The 22,903-nt window shown below is 32.4% G+C and overlaps 1 protein-coding gene across 4 annotated transcripts in view; it reads left to right on the top strand.

Annotated features, from left to right (window-relative positions):
* LOC129951525 (A-kinase anchor protein 200) overlaps window positions 1–22,903 on the top strand; it is a 236,264-nt gene that overhangs the window by 192,365 nt on the left and 20,996 nt on the right. For all 4 annotated transcript variants that reach the window (XM_056063724.1, XM_056063723.1, XM_056063722.1 and 1 more), the window contains 2 exons: window positions 4,290–4,548; window positions 22,073–22,531. In XM_056063724.1, coding sequence (XP_055919699.1) covers window positions 4,387–4,548; window positions 22,073–22,531 — 621 coding nt within the window. In that variant the 5' untranslated portion in view covers window positions 4,290–4,386. The remainder of the gene's footprint in view (window positions 1–4,289; window positions 4,549–22,072; window positions 22,532–22,903) is intronic.

Here is a 22,903-nt window from a genome sequence, read left to right as displayed (position 1 = left end):
CTGATGGTCGATGAAGTGTGTAGTGTGCGGATCTGTGTAGTTGTATCACGTATCAATTTGCTGATTAAACATTTTCTTTTGTTATTTTTTTTTTATTTTACTTACTCTTACTCTCCTCTCTGTTGTATTTCTTTTAAACAAAAGTAATTTATATTTAAATTTTCTTATTGCGTATTGTAGATAGGTATGTGTATTTTTCTTCTGAGACATTTCCGCATCAAAGGTCGTATGTAAAGAAAAATTTAAATGCCTACAACGCAATTACGCTTTGAATATTTTGGCATCTTATTTAAGAGTCTGACATAGATTCCAAATTGTTTACTAATGTTTTTATTGTTAGTTTAAGATGAATTTTTAGTTTAATTATAGTACAGATAGTGATGTTGATAAATTGTATAATTTAAATTGAATCTATGAGCAAATACAAATACATATTATTGGGAACTTCCGTAAGATATTTTTGTATGCATAAGAGATTGGAAATTCGACAAAACACCTCTGAAATCACTTCTCTATTAATACAAAATTATAACAAAAATTTGTGACCATTTGTGCGCTGAAAAATGTACACACATCTAAACGTCACAAACGGATAGGTTGCAAAACTTAAATAAGTAATTTGCCAATCATACTTAATAATATGTACTATTTGAGCTCTAACTAGTCTCAATTTAGTGTGAAAAGGCATACAATGCTTTGAGAGTCTTCTAAGGCACTCGTACACTCTCCCTACTACATTCATAACATGATGATCCCAGCTAAGCTCCAAGTTAGACCAAATTCCTTAACCTGTTCTTTTGTCGATATGTTCGAGTTAACCTAAAGTCCAGTTTATTTTTGGTTTAACATCGATATATTCCTTTCAGCCCATTCTACGATTCTTTGCAGATCAAAGTTAAGCCTAAAGGCATTATCCTCAATGAATCCGAGTTTGCAAAATTAAACTGTACATAATCAGTATACATGAGCACATTAGTTTTTCTAATACTACTTTGTGGTAAATCATTTATAGATATTGTAAAAAGCAGTGGATCCAATATAGATTCCTGAGGAACTCCACTTATATTTTTGATCTTTGATCTACTCGTAGAATGTTTCTTCGAAAAACCTAATTGCTTTCATCCTTGTATCAAAAGACTTAGAGCAGTCCTACAAGATTACAAAAGTTACTAAGTCAATGCGGATAAAAGTTCGAATATCATCAGATACTTTTATCAACGAAGATAGGCAACCATTTTTAGGCCTAAAATTCGATAGTTTGTTACATAAACGATTATTTGCTTTCAAGAAACCGGGAAGTTGAGAGTGAAGGAGTTTTTCCATGACTTTTGAAGATGAAGGTGGAGAAGGTTTTCCATGACTTAAATAAAGCACAATTGAAATAGGTCTACATTCAGGTAAAAAAGTCTGGTGCCCGACTTTTTTAGAACGGGAATGACTTGCGAGCTTTCAATGACAAAAGAAAACATAATGTCAAAGTGATCAAATTGATAATGCGCGTATATATTAAAACGGGTAGAATATGTGAGGAGAATCCTTTTGACATATAGTGGATGAATATTATCTAAGCCAGAAGATGATTAAGATTTTATACTTAGAATAGCAAAAATGTATACAAATTTGTTGCGACTTTAACGATTTGTTGTTAATTTCATCCGGATTGTCTAATTCTTGCTTTTTAATACTTCTATGCTTCATTTGTTCATATCTAATCTCTTGTTTAAGCTTCATATCTCGGTTGAACATGTTTTTGATATAATTAAAAGCACCAACATTACCAAAATGCATTAAGATTCCACAGCACTATTCTATTTTATTCTATTCTATTCTATTCTATTCTATTCTATTCTATTCTATTCTATTCTATTCTATTCTATTCTATTCTATTCTATTCTATTCTATTCTATTTTATTCTGTTCTATTCTATTCTATTCTATTCTATTCTATTCTATTCTATTCTATTCTATTCTATTCTATTCTATTCTATTCTATTCTATTCTATTCTATTCTATTCTATTCTATTCTATTCTATTCTATTCTATTCTATTCTATTCTATTCTATTCTATTCTATTCTATTCTATTCTATTCTATTCTATTCTATTCTATTCTATTCTATTCTATTCTATTCTATTCTATTCTATTCTATTCTATTCTATTCTATTCTATTCTATTCTATTCTATTCTATTCTATTCTATTCTATGCTATTCTAATCTTTTTTATTTTATTCTATTCTAATCCCTAAATGAGTCTTTTAAAGATGTAAAAACATATTCTATTCTATTCTATTCTATTCTATTCTATTCTATTCTATTCTATTCTATTCTATTCTATTCTATTCTATTCTATTCTATTCTATTCTATTCTATTCTATTCTATTCTATTCTATTCTATTCTATTCTATTCTATTCTATTCTATTCTATTCTATTCTATTCTATTCTATTCTATTCTTTTCTATTCTAATGTATTTTATTGTATTCTATTCTAATCCTTAAATGAGTTTTTTAAAGATGTAAAAACATTGCTAAACAGAGTTTTAATATCGTAAACTCCCTCAATTTAAGGGTTTATTAAATCGAAGTTCTAACTCAAACTGAGATCTTTAGAATTCTAACTTCTTCTATTTTGATAAAAAAATGAGTTAGAACTCAATCGACTTCTTATTTTTAAAACCTAAGTTTTAGAGATTAGGAAGGAAGGATTTGTAAAGGAATTTGCTGTCAACATGTCAAATTACAGGATATTGGTATGATCTCCACTTCAAAGAACAGTACGACCAGCAAATGTTTCTTTGTTTTCTATGCTTTGTGAACTGTGACTGCAAAACAGAAGATCAAAACTTTTTGTAAATCCTATAAAATTCTTCCAAGTTAAAAGTTACTTGAAATGTTTCCGTTATTGTTTTCCTCCCATCAAGTATTTTTAAATTGTTTTAAACTTTCTATTAATATCTAACTGATACTTTTCAAAACTTCTTGCATCAGTGACATGACAAAGAGTCTTTTCTGTTTTTTTTTTTCGCTTTACAGACTATAAAAGTCCTTTAAACTCATTGAGCTATGTACATCAAAAGTGATTCACCTTACTCTTAACCTTCCAAAAGTCCATCCAGTACAATTTCAATTGATTCCACATCATAAATTCATAAACTTTAAATTCTTTGAAATCATCTTTTTTGTTTTCTACTTCATAACGGCAAAATAATCAATTATGTACAAGGACGGATTTCGTTTTTGAAAACAAAAAGAAATATATAAATAAATGTAATGACAGAAAAAAGTTGATACAAACAAAACTTTAGAAACATCTCATGTTTTATATAAAGATGTCAAAATCCTGCATTTCAACATCAGATTCCTTTTTAAACTTGATTAAACTTTGAAACTTGAGATAAGCTAAACAAGTTTTGAAGAAATTCAAAAAAAAAGTCAAGATTAAAAATAAAGAAGTTTCTGTTGATGTAGAATGATAAAAACACTTTTTGAGTAATTTTCTAGACCTTCAATTTTTTTTTATCTTTAAAATATTTGTTGAAATAACTTCAAAAATGTCTTGAAATATTCATAGAAAAGAAGGGAGGGGAAGAAGGGAAAATTAAAGTTATAAATAAATATAATTCGACACACCATAATAACTACAAAATTAAAATGAGCTTTGTCAACTAATTATAAAAATTCCTCTTGCCTTTAAGTTAATTTTTCACTTTCGAAAAGGCAGAAATGCCAATTAGGTTTTAAAAATTCATCATCAATTTAACAAAATAATTATTGAAGCGTGTTGAAAACTTAAAAGCAACGACGAACGCTGCCTTTTCAGAAATAATGATTAATTAAATCTCATCCCGAGCCTCCTTTTCGTCGTCGGGTCGTCGTCGTCGCCTTGTGGTGGTGAACAAATCGAATTATTCCTTAGTTAACTTTTATGGAGAGAGAAAACATCGGAACGGCGGCATTCGTTTGTAGAAAGAAATCAATATGGAAAAATCTATAAATACCTTCATTAAATCTTACTGTAGCCTATGCCTTAGGAGCTCCTGATTTGGTCCTTAATTTTATCGCATGCATAACCTTTTCCGGAATTAAATTCAGCAAACATGCTAATTTTGTATGCCTTTAGAAAGTGAGACGTTTGTCGTCGTCGTGCGTCGTTAGGTCTTTCAATATTTATATTTGATCTTTGCTTTTGATAATCCTCCTCATATATCAAACATTCATCATTTGTATTTTAGTTTTCAATCAATCATTTTCAGTTTTTTAATTATTTATCTTCTTTTCTTCCTTTATTTCCAGATATTAGAATACAAATTCAAAAAAGGAGCCAAAAATCAACTAAAAGACTAATTTTTTCTGCTCAAGAGCTAAACATTTAAACAAAAGATTTAAAAAAATGGGTAAAACACAAAGTAAACGATCTGTCGATATAACCACAGAGCCCAAAAAGGATGGCATTGCCGAAGAAGGCACCGGCAAGTTGGAAAAAATCGAAGATGCCGACCAATTGAAGCCACAAGTGAATGGAGACACAAATCAATTGGAGAATGAGGCAACTGTAAGTTTAAAACAAATTAATTATTTTTGAACATTATTGAAAGTATAAGCATTCACTTATTTTGTTACTTAAGTGCTACTTTTGCCATTTTATTTCTCTTTAATAATCAGGTTCAATTAAAAGAAAACCATGCTAAAAAAGAAATATTAATTATTTTACTACTGAGTCGTTCCTCTTTGAGTGTAAATAGATATGGAGTAAATTGTAAAGGGAATACAAACAATCTATTGGTTTGGGCACTCCCTTTTCCTGTTTACAACAAACAATATTATACCCTACCCATCAGAGCCATTTAACAATTAGTTGATGTTCTTTCTTGAGGAGAGAACTTAAATTGAACTTCTTTGAAGAAGAGGAAGACGAAGAAGAAATGGTATGTGTAATTAAGTAATGAACTCCCACAATGATGACAATGTCATTAAATTCAATTCCAAATGGGAAATTAATAATTATAGGTAGAATGTTATCATACGTCAACCAAACCAAGTAGGAAGGTACTTTTATAGCAAACTATTCCTCTCTAACTTTTAACAGGGCTGGAACTTAGGAGGAAAGACTTTGTCTTTCAAACGGAAATCTCCCAGGTTTTAGAATCACTTGTTCAAAAGAAAATATCACTTCACATACATTAATTCGGGTCTTCCAATAAGATGTTTTATTTTTATATTTAAAAATGATGAAAAATGGTGACGCATCACATCCTTTTTATGAAATCTTCATGACAAATTTTCACATTTGCCATTGCAGTTTTTGTAAAAGTATTTTCATTGATGAATTGAGCAATGTCTTGAGTATAACTAAGGCCAAGAACTTAATCTTATTAGGTGACATAAATATTGACATTTTAAATGAAACGGATAAAGATTCTGAAAATTATTTACTACTTTTGGCAGCTAATGGTCTTAAAAGTTACATAAACGAAGCAACTTGTGTGACAGACTCCTCTAGTACTTGTATAGACCACATATTTGCTAGGTTTAAAAATTACAAGAAATCTTCAAATGGAAAAGTGTATGATCTAATGATAACAGACCACAGAATGATAGCGATGACTAATTTTTTGAATACGAACTTAACGCCACGTCAAAAAAATCTCAAAAAAACCATTACATTGATTACTAAATGAGTGCTTAAAATATGAATTCTGGGATCCAGTGTTTTTAGAAAGTGACCCTTCTGAAGCTTTTGATGTATTCTTTTCAATCTTAGAAAAGCATATCAAATCTTGTACATCTTCGTCAACATGTAAAAACATCCGCTTAATGAAAGTCTTAGAAAACACTATATTTCTCTCTGTAAAACTGTTAAGAAACATATTGAGGTAGCTCGAATTAATTTCTATACGGATGCGTTTTTAAAAGCTAGAGGAAATGTCAGAGAGGAATGGAGAGTTGTTGATAACATCTTAGGTAAAGAAAGGCAACCAATTGAAATAAAAAATTTAGAAGTTGATGGTGTTTCCTTAACCGATCCAAGTTCAATTACTAATCAAATTAATGAATACTTCACTGAAATATCTGATAAAATTAAGCCTAGAGTTGATTCTTACTGTAGTTGTGATAGCTCGACGAGTTCAATTTTAATGACTGGTATACAATGTAATAGTTTTGTCTATAATTCTATAACATCACAAGAAATATTAAAAGTTATTCTATCGCTTAAAAACAAAAATTCAAGTACTTCTGATGGAATTTCTAGTACTCTTCTTAAAAAAATTGCATTTTATGTTGTGGATGTTTTGATGTACTTATTTAATGCAAGTGTTAAAAGCGGTTGTTTTCCTAAAAATTTAAAAAGAGCCGAAGTTATTCCGCTGTTTAAAAAAGGTAAAAAAAATATTATATCAAACTATAGACCGATATCTTTGCTTCCAAATATCTCCAAAGTTTTCGAAAAACTTATGAAGGTGCGAATCATGTCGTTTTTGGATAAAAATAACTTTTTTAGTAAAAACCAATTTGGTTTTAGACAAAACATGTCTACAGAAGATGCTATTCTACGATTATGTAGTGAATTATATGGCAGCCTTAATGCAAATAAGTCCACCATTGCACTTTTTGTTGACATGACAAAAGCATTTGATATGGTTGAACACAGCATTCTTCTCGATAAACTTTACAGTGCGGGTTTTAGAGGAAAAACTTTTGAATGGCTTCAATCCTATTTGATAGAAAGGGAACAAAAAGTTGTTGTAAATGGGACCTATAGCGATTCCCGTTATTTAAAAAATGGTGTTCCACAAGGATCTGTCCTTGGCCCGTTATTTTTCCTAATTTATATAAACTCAATATTCGAATTAAAACTTAATGGATCATCTACTGCTTTTGCAGATGATATAGCCTTCACTTATCAATTTAGCACGTTATTTGATTGTATTACAAAAATTGAAAAAGATCTAGAAACACTAAGGACATGGTTTACTGCTCATAAGCTTATCATCAGCGAAAAATAAAACTGGTGACCTTCAAAGTATCTGGAAATAGTCTTCCTGATTACAACCTATGCTTTCATGCCCATAACTGCAAAAAATGTTGTCTACCTATTCACAAGTGTGGTAGGAGCAATTTTAATCCTAGATTTCAATGCTCCAATAGTTGTTTTAAAATCGAATCAGTATTGCATTTTAAATATTTAGGGGTTTTAATTGATTCAAATTTGAACTGGAAGGAACATACTCGCACTTTAAATTCGCATTTGATGTTGGTTTCTCGGAAAATGTATCTTATAAAACCATTTTGCTCAAAAAAAGTATTAAAATGTATTTATAACGGTCTTGCACAGTCAAAACTTCAATATGGTATAACCAGTTGGGGTGGGTGCTATGCTAATAATTTTAGACCTCTATTGATAGCACAAAAACACTTGATAAGAATTATTTCTAACAAAAATCGATTAGCTTCAAGTTGGCCCCTATACAAGGAATTGCAAATTCTACCAATGAGACATCTCTATGTTTTTAAAGTACTCAAAGAATTTTTTAAACAAAGTGGCAACATCCCCAGTAGAAACTCAGAAATTTATGATCTACGCACAAACAGCTTGCACCTTATGAATGAACCTTTCACTCGAACACATTTTTCACTTTTTTACATTGCTACAGCACCTAAATTTTTCAATAAACTGCCTGTTTTTATCAGAAACACTACCCGGTTGAGTTCTTTTTTGAAAAAAGTCAAGGACTGGCTATTTACTGTTGAAACTGAGCATATTAAATCCATTTTAAGAATCCCAAATTAATTATCAGCACAAAATAACAATAATTAATTTACCTTTTGAAATTGTTAAGTTAATTTTTTTCTATTTCTTCCTACATTTTTTGATTTTTTCTTCATTTTTATTTTTCTTCTTCATTTTTATCTTTTAATTCTACTTTTGTATCTTAAATTAAATAATTGTATAATGATTAAAATATTGTGTTCATTTATTATAATTATAATAACGAATTTACTTTGTACTGATTGTCACCCCACATCAGACCTTTATTGAAATTATTTATTGAAACGTGTCATTCAACACTAACTTAATAAGTTAAAGAATGATTACTATTTTTTACTTCATTCAATTTAATTTAATTTGTATAATTGTATCTAGCTCTAAATAATTTATATGAATGAATAAAAAACAAAATGAAATGAAATGAAAGTTCTCGATAACTCCCGATTACCATTTGTGGGGCCTTTAACCGATTGTGAAGGATTGGCATAGACTTATATTTGTTCCGTGGTCCCAATGAAAAATTATGATCATTTGTTTCACAATTCAAAAAACGAAGTGTTACCTTATTAAAAAAATAAGTCTTCCACATTCTGTCCATACAAAAATGTTATTAAACAAATCTCTGTATCTCAACTTATTCATCCTTCACTGTAATAGTTCCACCATCTTTCTCTGCTCTTTACCACCAAAACTAAAGTACCACCCTTCCGTTACCTCGACTCAACGATCAAATCCTATCATTGTCTTCCAGTGCAAAATATTTGGGAGTTATACTCGACCCTAAACTAAACTGGAATCTAAATATTGAAGTACGGGCTAAGAAGGCCTGCGTTACCTTCTACGCCTGCAGCAAAACTTTCGGCAAAAAGTGGGGACTTCAGTCGAAGATAATTTTATGGACGTACACAGCCGTAGTATGTCCAATCTTAACATATGGTTCGATTGTGTGGTGGCCTGCTCTAAGCAAAGCCTATAATATTGATGTTTGGTACCACAGGGGCCATGCGTACTTGCCCAATCGATGCCTTAAACGTTATTTTGGATCTTCTACCTTTTTATTAAATACATAGTTTCCTGCAGCGCTATTAGGCTGAAGGAATCAAACAGCTGGTTGTCAAAACCTTATGATCACAGCAACACAACGAAATTGATTCCCTTAGATATTATCTCGGTAGACACTGAATACTGCACTTCTCTTTTGAGCCTTAATAAGGGTTTTAAGGATATTGTCCCATCCAGAGAAGATTGGGAGGATGACATCGTGTCGATAGGTTTCGAAAGAACCATCTTTACTTACGGCACAAAGATGGAGTGCGAAGTTGGTTCTGAGATCTTTTCTGAATCCCTAAATGTAGCTAAATCCTTTAGGCTTCCTGATTTTGCTAGCGTTTTTCAGGCTGAACTGCTGGCAATAAGGGAGGCATGTAAGATACGCAAACCAAAACCGAAATGCGGCTATCTTCACAGACAGTCAGACAGCTGTCAATGCCATTAACTCGGCCACATCTTCATCTGAATTGGTCCAGCAATGTTTCGATGAGCTTGCGAGCCTGAATATTAACCTCGGTGTCACCCTGATCTGGGTTCCGGGCCATAGTGGTATCGTGGGAAATGAACGGGCTGACGAGCTAGCCAGGCAAGGATCGGACCTTCATAGCTCACTTTCGGAAATGGTTGACATTCCTTTTGTTGCTATGAAGGGTAAAATCTTTTCTATCTTCCAAACTGAATCAAACCGAAGGTTGAGCAATTTACCCAACTGCATTATATCTAGGAAGATATGGCCCACCTATAATAAAACCCGTATAAACGATCTTCTATGCAGGCCAAGGCAAGACATAGCCAGGATTGTTGCGGTTTGTACCGGACATTGGCCTATAGGAGTTCATGCGGAGAAGTCGGGAATCTCCTACAACACCTTTTGCCGTAGTTGTAGTGACCAAAGAGAAAGTGAAACGATAATCCATTTCATCTGCAAGTGTCCTGATTTGGCAAACACTAGAATGAAATACCTTGGAAAAGCTTTCTTTCACGAACTTGATGAGATCTCTGAGACAAAGATTAGAGACCTAATCTTTTTTCTCAATGCGACAAAATGGCTCTAACATAATCGCTATGAAGCTTCTCTATCAATCTATCCCTTTCAATCAAAGGTCAAACGAGTTTTTGGTATCAAAACGGCGCACTACAGCGCTAATTGGATCTCAGGCTAGGTTGCATTGAGATCGCCATTTCGACCTACCTAATAGTTCCACCATCCTCATTTTTAAATTATTAATTTCTGATAACATTGTTAGCCCTAAAACTGCCCAAAAATGTTTGAATTTTTCTGAGTCTTAAATGTTAAAAATGCATCTCTTCACAGAAGATGGTTTTTCGATGAAAATACGGATTTTTTGACGTACACGGTTTGAATAGTGCACATTCAGAAATTCACACATTTTTCGTTCCATTTTCAGCGATGGTTTAGTTTTTTCATGTCCAATGTCTAGAGATGTCAGCCTAAAAGGTGACAGCTGGATATTGCACATTCACAAATTTTTTGCTAAATTTTCAGAAATAGTTTAGTTTTTCCATGTCTAATGTTTAAAGATGACAGCCTTAAAAGTGACAGCTGTCTAAAAAGTTTACTAAACAAAATTAAACGTCTTAAACGCAGGTCAACAATTAAAAAAAAAAACAACTTAAATTACGTCAATTTCGGCTTTATAAATATATACTAAATACAAATTTGAACAACAATTTGACAGCAATATTAGTTTTAAGTGACAGAAAATAGAACCCAAGCAATGATACAAAAAATCAATTTTCAATCGATGGGTTTTTCCATGGGTAAAATAAATCAATTTATTTTTTATCTAGATCTGTCAAAACACAAATTTCCCCTGTTTTTGTATTCCATGAGGTCAAATTAAATTGATTTTAAATCAAATCTGCAAATTTGGATATTTCGCCATCTTTACTCTTTTCAAATTTGTTCAAATTCTTTTTGTCAAATTCATAGAAATTTTAAAAAAATGTATTAAAGATGGAAATTAGACAGCTCTACCGCACTCGTTAACACGTAAACGAAGAAACACTAATACAATAACAAATACAAAAAAAATAACTCCCATCGTGTTCCATGCGACGTGAAAAAATCAATTTGTGAAGGGATTCTTAAATCACCCAAGCAATAAAAAAAATATAATTTCTTTGTTAATATTCAAACTTTTCAATAGAACATCCCATAAATTTGACAGTCACTGACACATTGACAAATACAAAAAAAAATAACTCCAATCGTTTTCCATGCGACAAAGAAAAATCAATTTTAGACGGGATTCTGAATTCACCAATGGAAAGCCACATAGCAATAAAAAAAATCGTTATTGATATAAAAATTTACCAATAGAACATCCCATAAATTTGACAGCCACTTTAACTGGTAAGCGAAGTTCAGGTTTCACTACAAAGTTTTTCTTAGACCGTCTAAAAATCAATTGAATGCAGACTCCACACTTTTTAATCATTGACTTATTTGCGCTCAATTGATAACTTATTTTGGTTAAACGAAAATTTAATTTATTTGTTTTTGACATTTCTAATCGAAGAAGATAGTTCAATATTGTTTCTTTTTTTTTACAACTTATTTGAATGCTTCTCAAATTGATTGTTTGGCTCTTTATGACAATTCATCTTTAAAAAAGCAAGAAAACATCAATTTAAAACCAAGGGCCCCCTTTGGACCTTTCTCTCCTTTTCTGCTCTATTAATCCGGATTAAGTATTGGACTCTGTTAAATGAAATTATATGTGCCTTCGTTCAACTTATGTCGCATTCGAAGAGAGCATTCCAATAAAATGTTATTAAGAACTTTTGAACTTTTTTGTTTGCTTTGATGATTTTTAAGTAAAAAGTTTTATTTTTACTCAAATGATAATATTCCAAAGAGTTAGAAGAAAAATTATTGGAGTATGGTAAAATGTTTGATAAAAATAAAACAAACGTTTCAAATACATATATTGAAGAACTTTTGTGCTCAAAAATAAGTTGAGTGGACTTTACCAATAACATCAAAGAGAATTTTTCAATTGTAATTTTGTTGAAGAAATTGTCCTAAACAAATATTAATAATATAAAAGTCGAAATTCAAAAAGAAGAAAAAATCTTTACTCATGCAAATTTTTTTAATATTTTTCATTTTTTAGCTAATAAGTTGATAAATCTTTTTCAATTTTTTATAGCCATAGAGTTATGGTAATTATGGTTAGTTTTTGATTGGCAATCGGTAATCTGGAATGAGAAATAATCGAAAAATAAGCTTACCGAATTTGAATAGAGAAACCCTTGTTCTTTTATGTCTAGTAGAAAAACTTAATTCGATGAACTACGAAGGCTTCTGGACAACCAATCGAAACTCCATGATTGGAGATCAAAGAGACAATTGTTGTATGTTATAAACGAACCGCCTTAATCAGATATGAATGTGTCTACATATAAAGGGTTTTATCAATGAAGACTTTCCATGCCATTTGAGATATTTCAAAAACTTTATTATCGACTTGTAATAAAATTAAAAAATTATGAATGGAGCTCAGTAGATTTGTTGTACACAATTTTCGATGACTCGGCCACTATTTCACGTTTTATGTTGGCTTCGTGCTCTTTCAAAGTTCGTCGGCTTGTTGGCATAAATCAATGACTTAACCTAGTCTAAAAATAATAAATCTATTGGTCCATTTTTTGAGATAACACGCTCATCAAACTTACTCTTTATTAAATCGATCGTTAAGTGTGGTTTGTGGCTTTAGGCACATTCTGTTGGAACCACAGTCCATAACTTCCTATTTGGTCCAAAAACAATCAGTAATCATGGCACGATAACGTTGATTATTCAAAGTAACGTGACGATCGTTATCGTCCACGAAAGCATCAAACAGCTATATTTTGTGGATGGAGTGGTGTTTCACAAAGCAAATATGGATTTTTACGCGACCAATAAAGCAGAATATTTAACTTATTGACCAAACCCATTAAGCCAAAAATTAGATTAGATTAGATTTATTTATTCATTTAATACTTAAAAACTATTTTACAAAAGTTTATATGATAGAAATATATATAGAATAATAGTGTTCATTCTGTAACTTTGGAAGTTAGTGGTGAATGAAACATCAAAAGCTTTATTTATAATTCAAATAATATCTGATGTGGGGTGACAATCAGTGTTTACAAAGTTAATGATATAATGAAGAAAAAATAGAGAAAAAAAAATTATTTTACAATTATAAAAATGTTTTCAGCAAAATAATGAATACAAATTTATATACGTGGAAGTTCATGACCTACATTAACAATTTAAAGAAAAGAAAAATAGCTAATATTTAGATAAAAGATTCAATACAATTGTAATTCAGAGTGAATAACCAGTCTTTGACTTTTTTAATAAAAGAAGTAAAACGAAGAGTCTCTCTGATACATAAAGGCAATTTATTTAAAAGATATGGAGCTGTGTATGTATAAAAATGTGAAAAATGAGTTTAATGAGCAATTGGAACATTTACTAATCTCAAATTATTTATCCGCAAATTATACATTTGAGAACTCCTACTCGGAATGTTACCGCTTTGTTTAAAAAACTCTCTTAGAACTTTAAATACGTATAAATGTCTCATTGGAAGAATTCGCAAATCTTTAAATAAAGGCAAACTTTCAGCTAACCGATTCTTTTTGTTAATAATTTTAATTAAGTGCTTCTGAGCTATCAGTAAAGGTCGAAGAGAGTTAGCATACTAACCACCCCAACAAGTGATCCCGTATTGCAACTTCGAATGAGCAAGGCCATAATAAATTCGAGTAAGTACTTTTCGAGAACAAAACTATTTTAAGAGATACATTTTACGTGTGACCAATATCATGTATGTTTTTAACGTTTGGATATGAACTTTCCAATTTAGATTATAATCGATCGCAACGCCAAGGTATTTGAAGCGATGTACTGATTCAATTTTGAAACATTTTTCAGAGCACTCCAAGCTAGATTTAAAATTTGTTCTACCACAATTGTGAATAGGTTATGCAAATCGATTACAGTCGTAGGCATGAAAACAGAGGTTATATTCTTCTAAGCTATTTCCGGATAATTTAGAAGAAATTAGTTTAGTTTTCTCACGAATGATTAATTTATGTGAGGTAAACCACAATCTTCAAGATCTTCCTCAATATTAACAACACATTCAAATAAGTTTGTACATTCATACGTAAATGCAATATCGTCAGCAAAAGAGGTAGGAATACCATTAAGTTTTAGTTTAAGGAGAGAGTTTATGTATATAAGGAAAAACAATGGACCAAGTACAGACCCCTGTGGTACACCATTTCTTAAAGGTTTTAATTCACTTAAAATTCCATTGAAATTTACCATCTGCTTTCTGTCTTTTAAATAAGATTGAAGCCACCGAAAAATATGACCTCGAAAACCAGCATTGTATAATTTATGAAGCAATAGATCATGATCCACCATGTCAAATGCCTTTGTCATATCAATAAATAGACCCATGGTTGCTTTATTATAGTTAAGACTAGCATACAGTTGGCTACAAACCCTCAATATGGCATTTTCCGTTGACATACCTTTTCTGAAACCAAACTGATTGCTGCAAAAGATGTTAAATTTATCTAAAAACGACACAATACGAACTTTTAGTAAATTTTTCAAAGATCTTAGAAAAAGGGAGAGGAGAGATGTAGGTCTGTAATCCGAAATCTTTTTTCTGCAACCTTTTTTAAAAAGTGCTATAACCTCCGCGCATTTAAGGTGATCAGGAAAGCAACCCCTATTAATACTTTGGTTGAATAAGAAACACAAGACGTCTACTACGTAGAAGGCAATATGTTTCAAAAATACACTTGATACACCATCAGTCGTGCAAGAACTTGTATTTCTTAAGCCCAAAATAACATTATAAATTTCTCTCGAAGTTATCTCTTCAAAAACAAAGCTGTTAACTTGGATATCTTCGAAATCTGAAGAATTTGAGCAATTGCAGGTATTACAGCTGTCGGTTGCAGGTTTAAGCTTTTCAGATATTTCTGTGAAATAATCGTTCAATTTATTGGAAATAATGCAATAATCTGATATTGTTGCTCCGCCAACTTCTATTTTAGAAATTTCAATCCGATTTCTATCAGTCCCTAAAATATTATCAACTACTCGCCATTCTTCTCGTAAATTGCCATCAGCTCTTGCAATCATATCGGAGTAGTAATTATTATTACGAGTATCCTCTATCTTTTCAGAAACAGTTCTGCATACATTTTCATAATGTTTTTTAAGTTTTTTATTTTTTGGATGTTTCTTACATTTCATGCTAATTTTTTTCTTCTTTTTAATTTTGATTAAGAAGATAAGAATTCATCCAAGGCTTCAAAAATTTGTGGCTACTGAACTGTTGTCTAGATACAAAGGAACATGATTTTATGTGGTTTTGTAAAATATTTATAAACTGATCAAATGCAATGGAAGGGTCACTTTCTAAATAAACTTGATCCCAGAATTCGTATTTCAAGCATTCTTTTAATAATTCAAAATCAATTTTATATTTCGTTTGATAAGCTGTTGGTTTCAGTTTCTCAGAACTTATATGAACACTATGATAAGTAAGCACAGTCATTCTGTGATCAGTAAGCTTAAAATCATGGACACTACCACTAAATAAGTTTTTATTATTCTTATGAGATCTAAAAAATATGTGATCAATGCAACTTTCAGTTGAATCGGTAACGCGGGTAGGTTCGTTAATAAGACTCTTAAGACCATTGGAAGCCATTGTAAACAAATAGTTTTCGGAATCAATATCTAAGTCATTGAGTATATCAATATTAATATCTCTCAAAACAATTCAATTTTTTGCCTTTATCGTTTTAAGAATATTGCTAAATTTGTCAATGAATTGTTTTTATTAAAACCATGTAATCTATATAAGCACAGTATAGTATAGTTAAAGTTATCGAACACAATCGTTAGATTCATTGAGTCGGCGCTAGTTAGATTTAATTTCGAACAATTGCACATAAAACCATCCTTAACATACACAGCTACACCTCCTAGATTCGTTACTGAAGAAATTCATCATTTCGCTTTTTTTCTCCAGAGCCCAATCGAAATGGTCCATCGCCTTAAATTCCTTAGTCAGTTTGATATGATCTTCCAAAATGTGGTCTGACCGACGCGACGCCCGATTCTTTGAAAAGACGCATTGGGATTGACTGATTTGGAAGGATGCCATCACAAACTTAATTCAAAGTTGTCAAGTTCCTATTAGAAAATCTAGAAAATCCGATATTTAAATACTTATACTTAAAAGTTCAACGAGATGTCCCATAATTGTATAACCATTTTACAATAATTTAACTTAGTACAAAAGAAAAGTTTATGTCAATTTACATTAATTTCAAGGGACAATTTATTATTGGACCTCTTAAAACCAAAAATCCACCATCAAGAAGATCATAAACTACTGGATTCTCAACCACTAAATCAATTCGACAAACCCAATAATGTTGATTTCCATTGAGAATCAAGCTAACAAGAAAAAAAAGAGAAGAATTTCCGCTTTTGATGCCACAAAACAGTCAACAAAAATTTTATCTTCAAATACAATAATTCCCTACAGACAGATTGTGTTTGAGGCCGAAAAATTTCAAAAAAAAAGAAGAAGCTCTTAGGGACAATTATTGGGTTGTCAGTTTTCTGTGCATATAAATACAATGTCAGCCTCATCATCATCACACCCTTGAGACTTAAAATTGAAATTGAAATTCTTGAGAATCTTCATTGTAAGTCAATTTAATGGACTCTAAAAGACTCAAATACTCGTTTGCTGTGCATTGTGCATTCCTATATACCTCGACATCAGTACCACCACCAATCGAGAAGAATAAAAAAACAAAATTAAAGAAAGAACTTTAAGAAAAAGAAATTAATTTAATCAGTCTGATTATAAGCACAAAAGTTAATGGCAATAATAATGACGCACCACAAAACATTGGTGAACCTATAATACCAACAATAACAACAACAACAAAAAGAACGCAAAATGTGAGTGGCTCTTGATCAATTTGAAGAATGCATTCATCCATCTCAATGACATGTTGTGTCGTTGTCGAAGCCGTTGTCTGTCGTCCGTCGGGTCTGTGTTTATTTATTTTATTTTTCATCTCATCTCTAAACCACACCCCTTCCGCCCCCTCTTTACTCGATTGTTTCTTATAGGTTTGCTTGAAAAGACGGACAAAAGAGGGATATATGGGGATCCTATAAAATGTGTTCTTATTTTATTCATTGTGTGAGTTACTTGAAACGACACAAAAAAGCCTCTGCTGGCCTCTCTCCTCCCTTCTTCTGCCTCCCCCACCCTTCTCACAACCTCATAAGGTTGATTTATTTTAATCGAGGACAATAATACGCGAATTTATTGTGATTAAACGAAATCTATATGTACTCAATTGTTGTTGTTCTTTTCGAAATCAATTTGATTTGAAGTTAAAACATTTTTCTTAAATCGTTTCTTTTTTTTTTTGGAATCGATTAAGACTTAAAAAATTTACATTTTACACCACATTTTCAAATTAAAAAACAAAAAACAAAAAATCCAGACTTACAGACCTAAATTGCAAATAATTGGATATCATGATGACTAATTAATCAAGCTTTGAACTCGCAACCCTATTTTTGCTTCGTTTAATGAAAAATAATCTTGTGCAGCAAAAATAAAAAAAAAGACAGTAAAACGACGAAAAGGGAACGTTTTTTTTCTTCTTTATTTTCGTATGGCATTGTCGTCCTCTGGCTTTTGTTTTAATCTTCCCTTGTTATTTTTTTTTTTGCATTCAACTACCATCCCATCCTACCCTTCAGTACACTAAACCCCATTCCAATCCCAATCTCAAAACCAACCCAACCCAACTCAACCTCATCCATTTAGAGAAGGAGAAATCTGAACTGCCACCACCACCACCGGGGCATTGTTTAAAGTTTATTCCACCCGTTTTGTCGGTCGGTGATGTGTTCTATAAATAATTCTGCACATGATATGGATGCAATGAAATTGTATAGCAGAAGAGTCAGAAGGCTATCGAACAAGACCAAGACTCTAGAAAGTACGAACACGAATATATGTAGATATCATTTTGTTATGTAGGTTTTATAGAAGAACAAATTTAAGTGCTGTATAGTTTAGGTTTTTATTTTACGGAACAAATTTTGATTAGATTGAAACATATTTGTTGCAAAAAGGGATGAGTGCTGAACATTGAGCAGCAGGTGAAGTTAAAGCAGATGAGTCATTTTTATATATTTTTGGTTTTTCCTTTGGTTTATGGATTGTAAAATTCTTGATGTTTTCCAAGTGGAAAACTTGTTTAAAATTTATAAAACATTACTCTCCCTCCTCGGGGGAAATAATCTTTTTGCTATAAAAATATTGGTAGGTGGAAGTTTACGAGAGATATCAGTCTCTGGAATTGAATAGAAGTTGCAGTTAAGGGTAATTTTAGATTCTTTGGTGGGTGAATGTGATTTACAGATTCATTCTTTAAAACTAAGAAAAGGGCGTTGCCTCTAAGTTGGGACTTAAATTTCCATAAAATTTCGCTTTTAACCTGGAAAAGTCAAAAGATTCATTTGTTTTAAACGTCTACATTCCTCCGAAAAGTTCGGTCTAAGCTTTTTTTAAACTCTCTCTTGATCATAAAATAGACATCGCTGGTTTTTATAGCAATATTCTTCTTTTAGGTGACTTAAACCTCCCATACATTACTGGGTCACTTCAGAAGGCAAATTCTTACTTAATAAACAAATTCTTACTTAATGTTTTCGTCATTGTGCAAGTTCTCTTTCTGTTCCGCTATTACATCTATTCAATGAATCTATTTCCAATGGTATTTTCCTGAATGAGTGGAAAGTCTCTATCATTGATCCGATTTTTAAATCTGGATCAAAAAACTTAATAACGAACTATAGCCCAATAACTAAGCTACCTGTTGTTCCAAAGCTTTAAATCTATCATAAAGCAAAATGTAAGTGAATATCAACATGGTTTTTGGAAAGGTAGGTCTACTAATTCTAATCTAGTAGGATTCACAAATTTTGTCATTAATGCTCTAGACAATCGAGAACAAGTTCATGTGATTTATACAGACTTTGTAAAAGCTTTTAGTAGGGTTAATTTAAACATACTCTTAAAAAAACTTCAAGCATATGGCTTCCATGGACCGCTACTTCAATGGCTTTCTTCATATTTTTATTTACTTGGTCGAAAACAATATGTAAAGATCGGGGACTTTTTCTCAAAAGAGATTAAAGTAACTTCTGGTGTTCCAGAAGGTAGTCATATGGGTCCTTTATTATTCTTACTTTTTATTAATGATGTTCCAAATGTTCTTAAAAATTCTCATTGCTTAATAAACGGTGATTTTTTAAGAGCTTGAGAACTTTTAAAAAAAAAAAACGCATAAAATTTGCAAAATCTCATCGATTCTTTATTTGAAACGTTAGATTGGTCCATGACATTTACTTTTTGAAGATAATTTCATTTAAATGTTGACCGCGGCTGCGTCTTAGGTGGTCCATTCGGAAAGTCCAATTTTTAACTTTTTCGAGCATTTCGGCCGGAATAGCCCGAATTTCTTCGGAAATGTTGTCTTCCAAAGCTGGAATAGTTGCTGGCTTATTTGTGTAGACTTTAGACTTGACGTAGCCCCACAAAAAATAGTCTAAAGGCGTCAAATCGCATGATCTTGGTGGCCAACTTACCGGTCCATTCCTTGAGATGAATTGTTCTCCGAAGTTTTCCCTCAAAATGGCCATAGAATCGCGAGCTGTGTGGCATGTAGCGCCATCTTGTTGAAACCACATGTCAATCAAGTTCAGTTTTTCCATTTTTGGCAACAAAAAGTTTGTTAGCATTGAACGATAGCGATCGCCATTCACCGTAACGTTGCGTCCAACAGCATCTTTGAAAAAATACGGTCCAATGATTCCACCAGCTTACAAACCACACCAAACAGTGCATTTTTCGGGATGCATGGGCAGTTCTTGAACGGCTTCTGGTTGCTCTTCACTCCAAATGCGGCAATTTTGCTTATTTACGTAGCCATTCAACCAGAAATGAGCCTCATCGCTGAACAAAATTTGTCGAAACAAAAATTTCGAACCGAACACTGATTTTGGTAATAAAATTCAATGATTTGCAAGCGTTGCTAGTTAGTAAGTCTATTCATGATGAAATGTCAAAGCATACTGAGCATCTTTCTCTTTGACACCATGTCTGAAATCCCGCGTGATCTGTCAAATACTAATGCATGAAAATCCTAACCTCAAAAAAATCACCCTTTATATGCGGATGACATGAAGTTCTTTTCTCGAATTTCTTATTTAAATGATTGTTTTCTTCTTCAAAATGATCTAAATTTATTTGTTGATTGGTGCAAGTCAAATGATGATGTTGATATAAAACGGAGGATGGAAACCCAGTAAGTTTTACTTATAATAAAAAGATAACTTATTACTCCAGACATTTTTAACGCGTTTGCTGACAATTATCATCAATTTCTTCCATTGACTTACTTACTTAAGGTGGCGCTACAGTCCGGGGCGGACGTAGGCCTCAACCAACATGCGTCTCCAGCCAGCTCGGTCCCTAGCTAGCTGTCTCCGGTTTCGCACGCCAAGTTGGTTGAGGTCTTCATCCACGTGAGTCCGCCACCTGAGTCGCGGTCTTCCTCTACTGCGCCGTCCCTCGGGATTGAATTCGAAGACCTTCCGGGCTGGAGCGTTGATGTCCATTCGCTCTACATGACCTAGCCATCTAAGCCGTTGGACTTTAATTCTTTTAACTAGGTCAGTGTCGCTGTAAAGCCCGTACAGTTTGTCGTTATATCTTTTCCTCCATTCTCCATCTATGCGTACGGACCAAAAATCACCCGAAGAATTTTTCTCTCTCTTCCATTGACACTCCAGTTAAAATAGATGACAATTTCTTTATATTCTTGCGAGACTTCTCAGACTACTATGTTCCACTGACTTAAGACAAAATGTTTCATTACATGATTTTTACTCTGGACCATATGGAATTCCTCCAAATGTCTTCAAAAAGAATCTCTAAGCTCAAGGAAATTCCAACCATATGGAAGAAGTGTTTATTACAAGAGCCTTTAAAAAGTAACAAGTATGACATTAGTAATTATAGGCCTATCTTTTAATTGTCCTGTATTTCCAACCTTATTAAAAAAGTTGTTTGTGATACTGCAAGAAGTTGTTTGTGAACTGCAAGAATATTATATGTAATCAACGAAATAGTTTCATGCTTAGACGTTCACCAATTACTAATCTACTTCCATTTTAGCATAATTGCTCAAATATCCTAGAACTCGTCATGAGCTCCACAGAGCTATTTACACTTATTATGCGAATCCTTTTGACAAACTTTCTCAATCTGAATGTTTCATTCACGATTTATCACATACATTTCTTCTTATCTTAGAAACAGGTCTAATTAAGTTTAACTCCTAATTTCTTTGACCAATCCCTTTATAGGAGTTCCCCAGGGTAGTCATTTAGGACCTCTACTCTTTGTCTAAGCTATTAATAGTGTACCCTTTTTGTACGATACAATGACATTTCAATCTATTTGAATAATAGCAAATCTTCAAAAGCATACAATTTCCAAAGGATTACAACTGCAAGAGGCGGCTATTATCAGTTTTGTTAATTGTAGCAAAAAGAATGGCATAACCTTTACCCAATTAAATATCAGGCAATAACTTTTTCTAAAAAACGTGATTTATTAAAAAATATCGCAGCATTCTATATATCGCGTTCATAGTTTAAAAGATCTTGAAGTTCTTTTTTAATCGAATCTCGATTTCACGAAGTATATCAATTCGATCGTAAGTAAAGCCGAAGATTTGTTAGGATTTGTTAAGCGTTGGTCTAAAGAATCTCAGGGTCCTTATTTTACTATCGCTCTATATGACACGCTTTTGAAAAGGAAGTCTGCTATTTTTTCAAATAGGAGCACGAGATCATAAGATTTTATGATGTTAAAAGTTATCCACAACCTTTATTATCCAACAGGAAAGTATTCTCCAGTTATTTTAAGCGAACATTCCAAAACTCACAATCCACAAGGCACTCTAGCAAATATTGTGATTTATTGTTTTTACTTAACTTAAGTTCTTTCTCCAGCTTTTTTTTGTCATATTTAGGAAAATCAATGTTGTAATATTAAAACTAAACCTGATTCTTTTTTATTTCTTCTTACAGGAAAAAACCACAGCTGACACTGAAAATGAAAAAGACCTATCGACCGAAAAAGAACAAAATGCTGCTGCTGCCTCTTCGTCCACTCCTGAATCACCAACTACAGATGTTGGAGCAAGTGGTGATGCTACCGCTGCCGCTGCTGCTGCTGCAGCAGTAGCAACAACTCCAGAAGGTGCTGCTGCTGCTTCTGCCGATGCAAATGAAAGCAAATCTGATGCTGCTGCTACTGTTGCAACTGACGCCGCTGCTACTGCTGCTGCAGATACAACAACTGAAAATGGTGAAAGCAGTAAAAAACCAAAGAAAGAGAAAGTCAAAAAGAAATGGTCATTCCGAAACATTTCATTCGGCAAGAAGGACAAACAAAAGCCATCCAAAAAAGAAGAGGGAACTGCCGCTAGTGCAGCAGCAACTGCAACAACTGCCACCAATGGTGAATGTGAAAAAGTTCCTGAAGAGGTAAGAAACAACAACAACAAAAATGCACAAAAAGCAAATTTTGAAAGTAACATTAGTAACAACTGTACCTCTCTGGAACCTCCATTATTTGCCAAAAACAAAACAAAGAATAATAAAACCAGGCAGGAAAGGTCCCCCATTAAAGGGAAGCCATAAAAGTGTGGTTTTTGTCTTGTCACAATGAATTTTTGTGGTTCCTCGGAAGTACAGTTGTGTGAGAGCCAAAATCTCAAATTACCCGAAATCAATATCATCATGTTTGATGTTGTTTCTGTGTTCTCATGTCCATTGTCCATATAATTTGTTGGCAAGTAGTTTTAGCAAGTTCACATGGGGGCAATGTCGACAACAAGGTGAACATCCAATTTATTG

The sequence above is a fragment of the Eupeodes corollae genome, chromosome 3, assembly GCF_945859685.1.
Source record: "Eupeodes corollae chromosome 3, idEupCoro1.1, whole genome shotgun sequence".
Taxonomy (NCBI): domain Eukaryota; kingdom Metazoa; phylum Arthropoda; class Insecta; order Diptera; family Syrphidae; genus Eupeodes; species Eupeodes corollae.
Note: the sequence above shows the minus strand (reverse complement) of the source record. Positions and strands in the feature narration are given on the sequence as shown.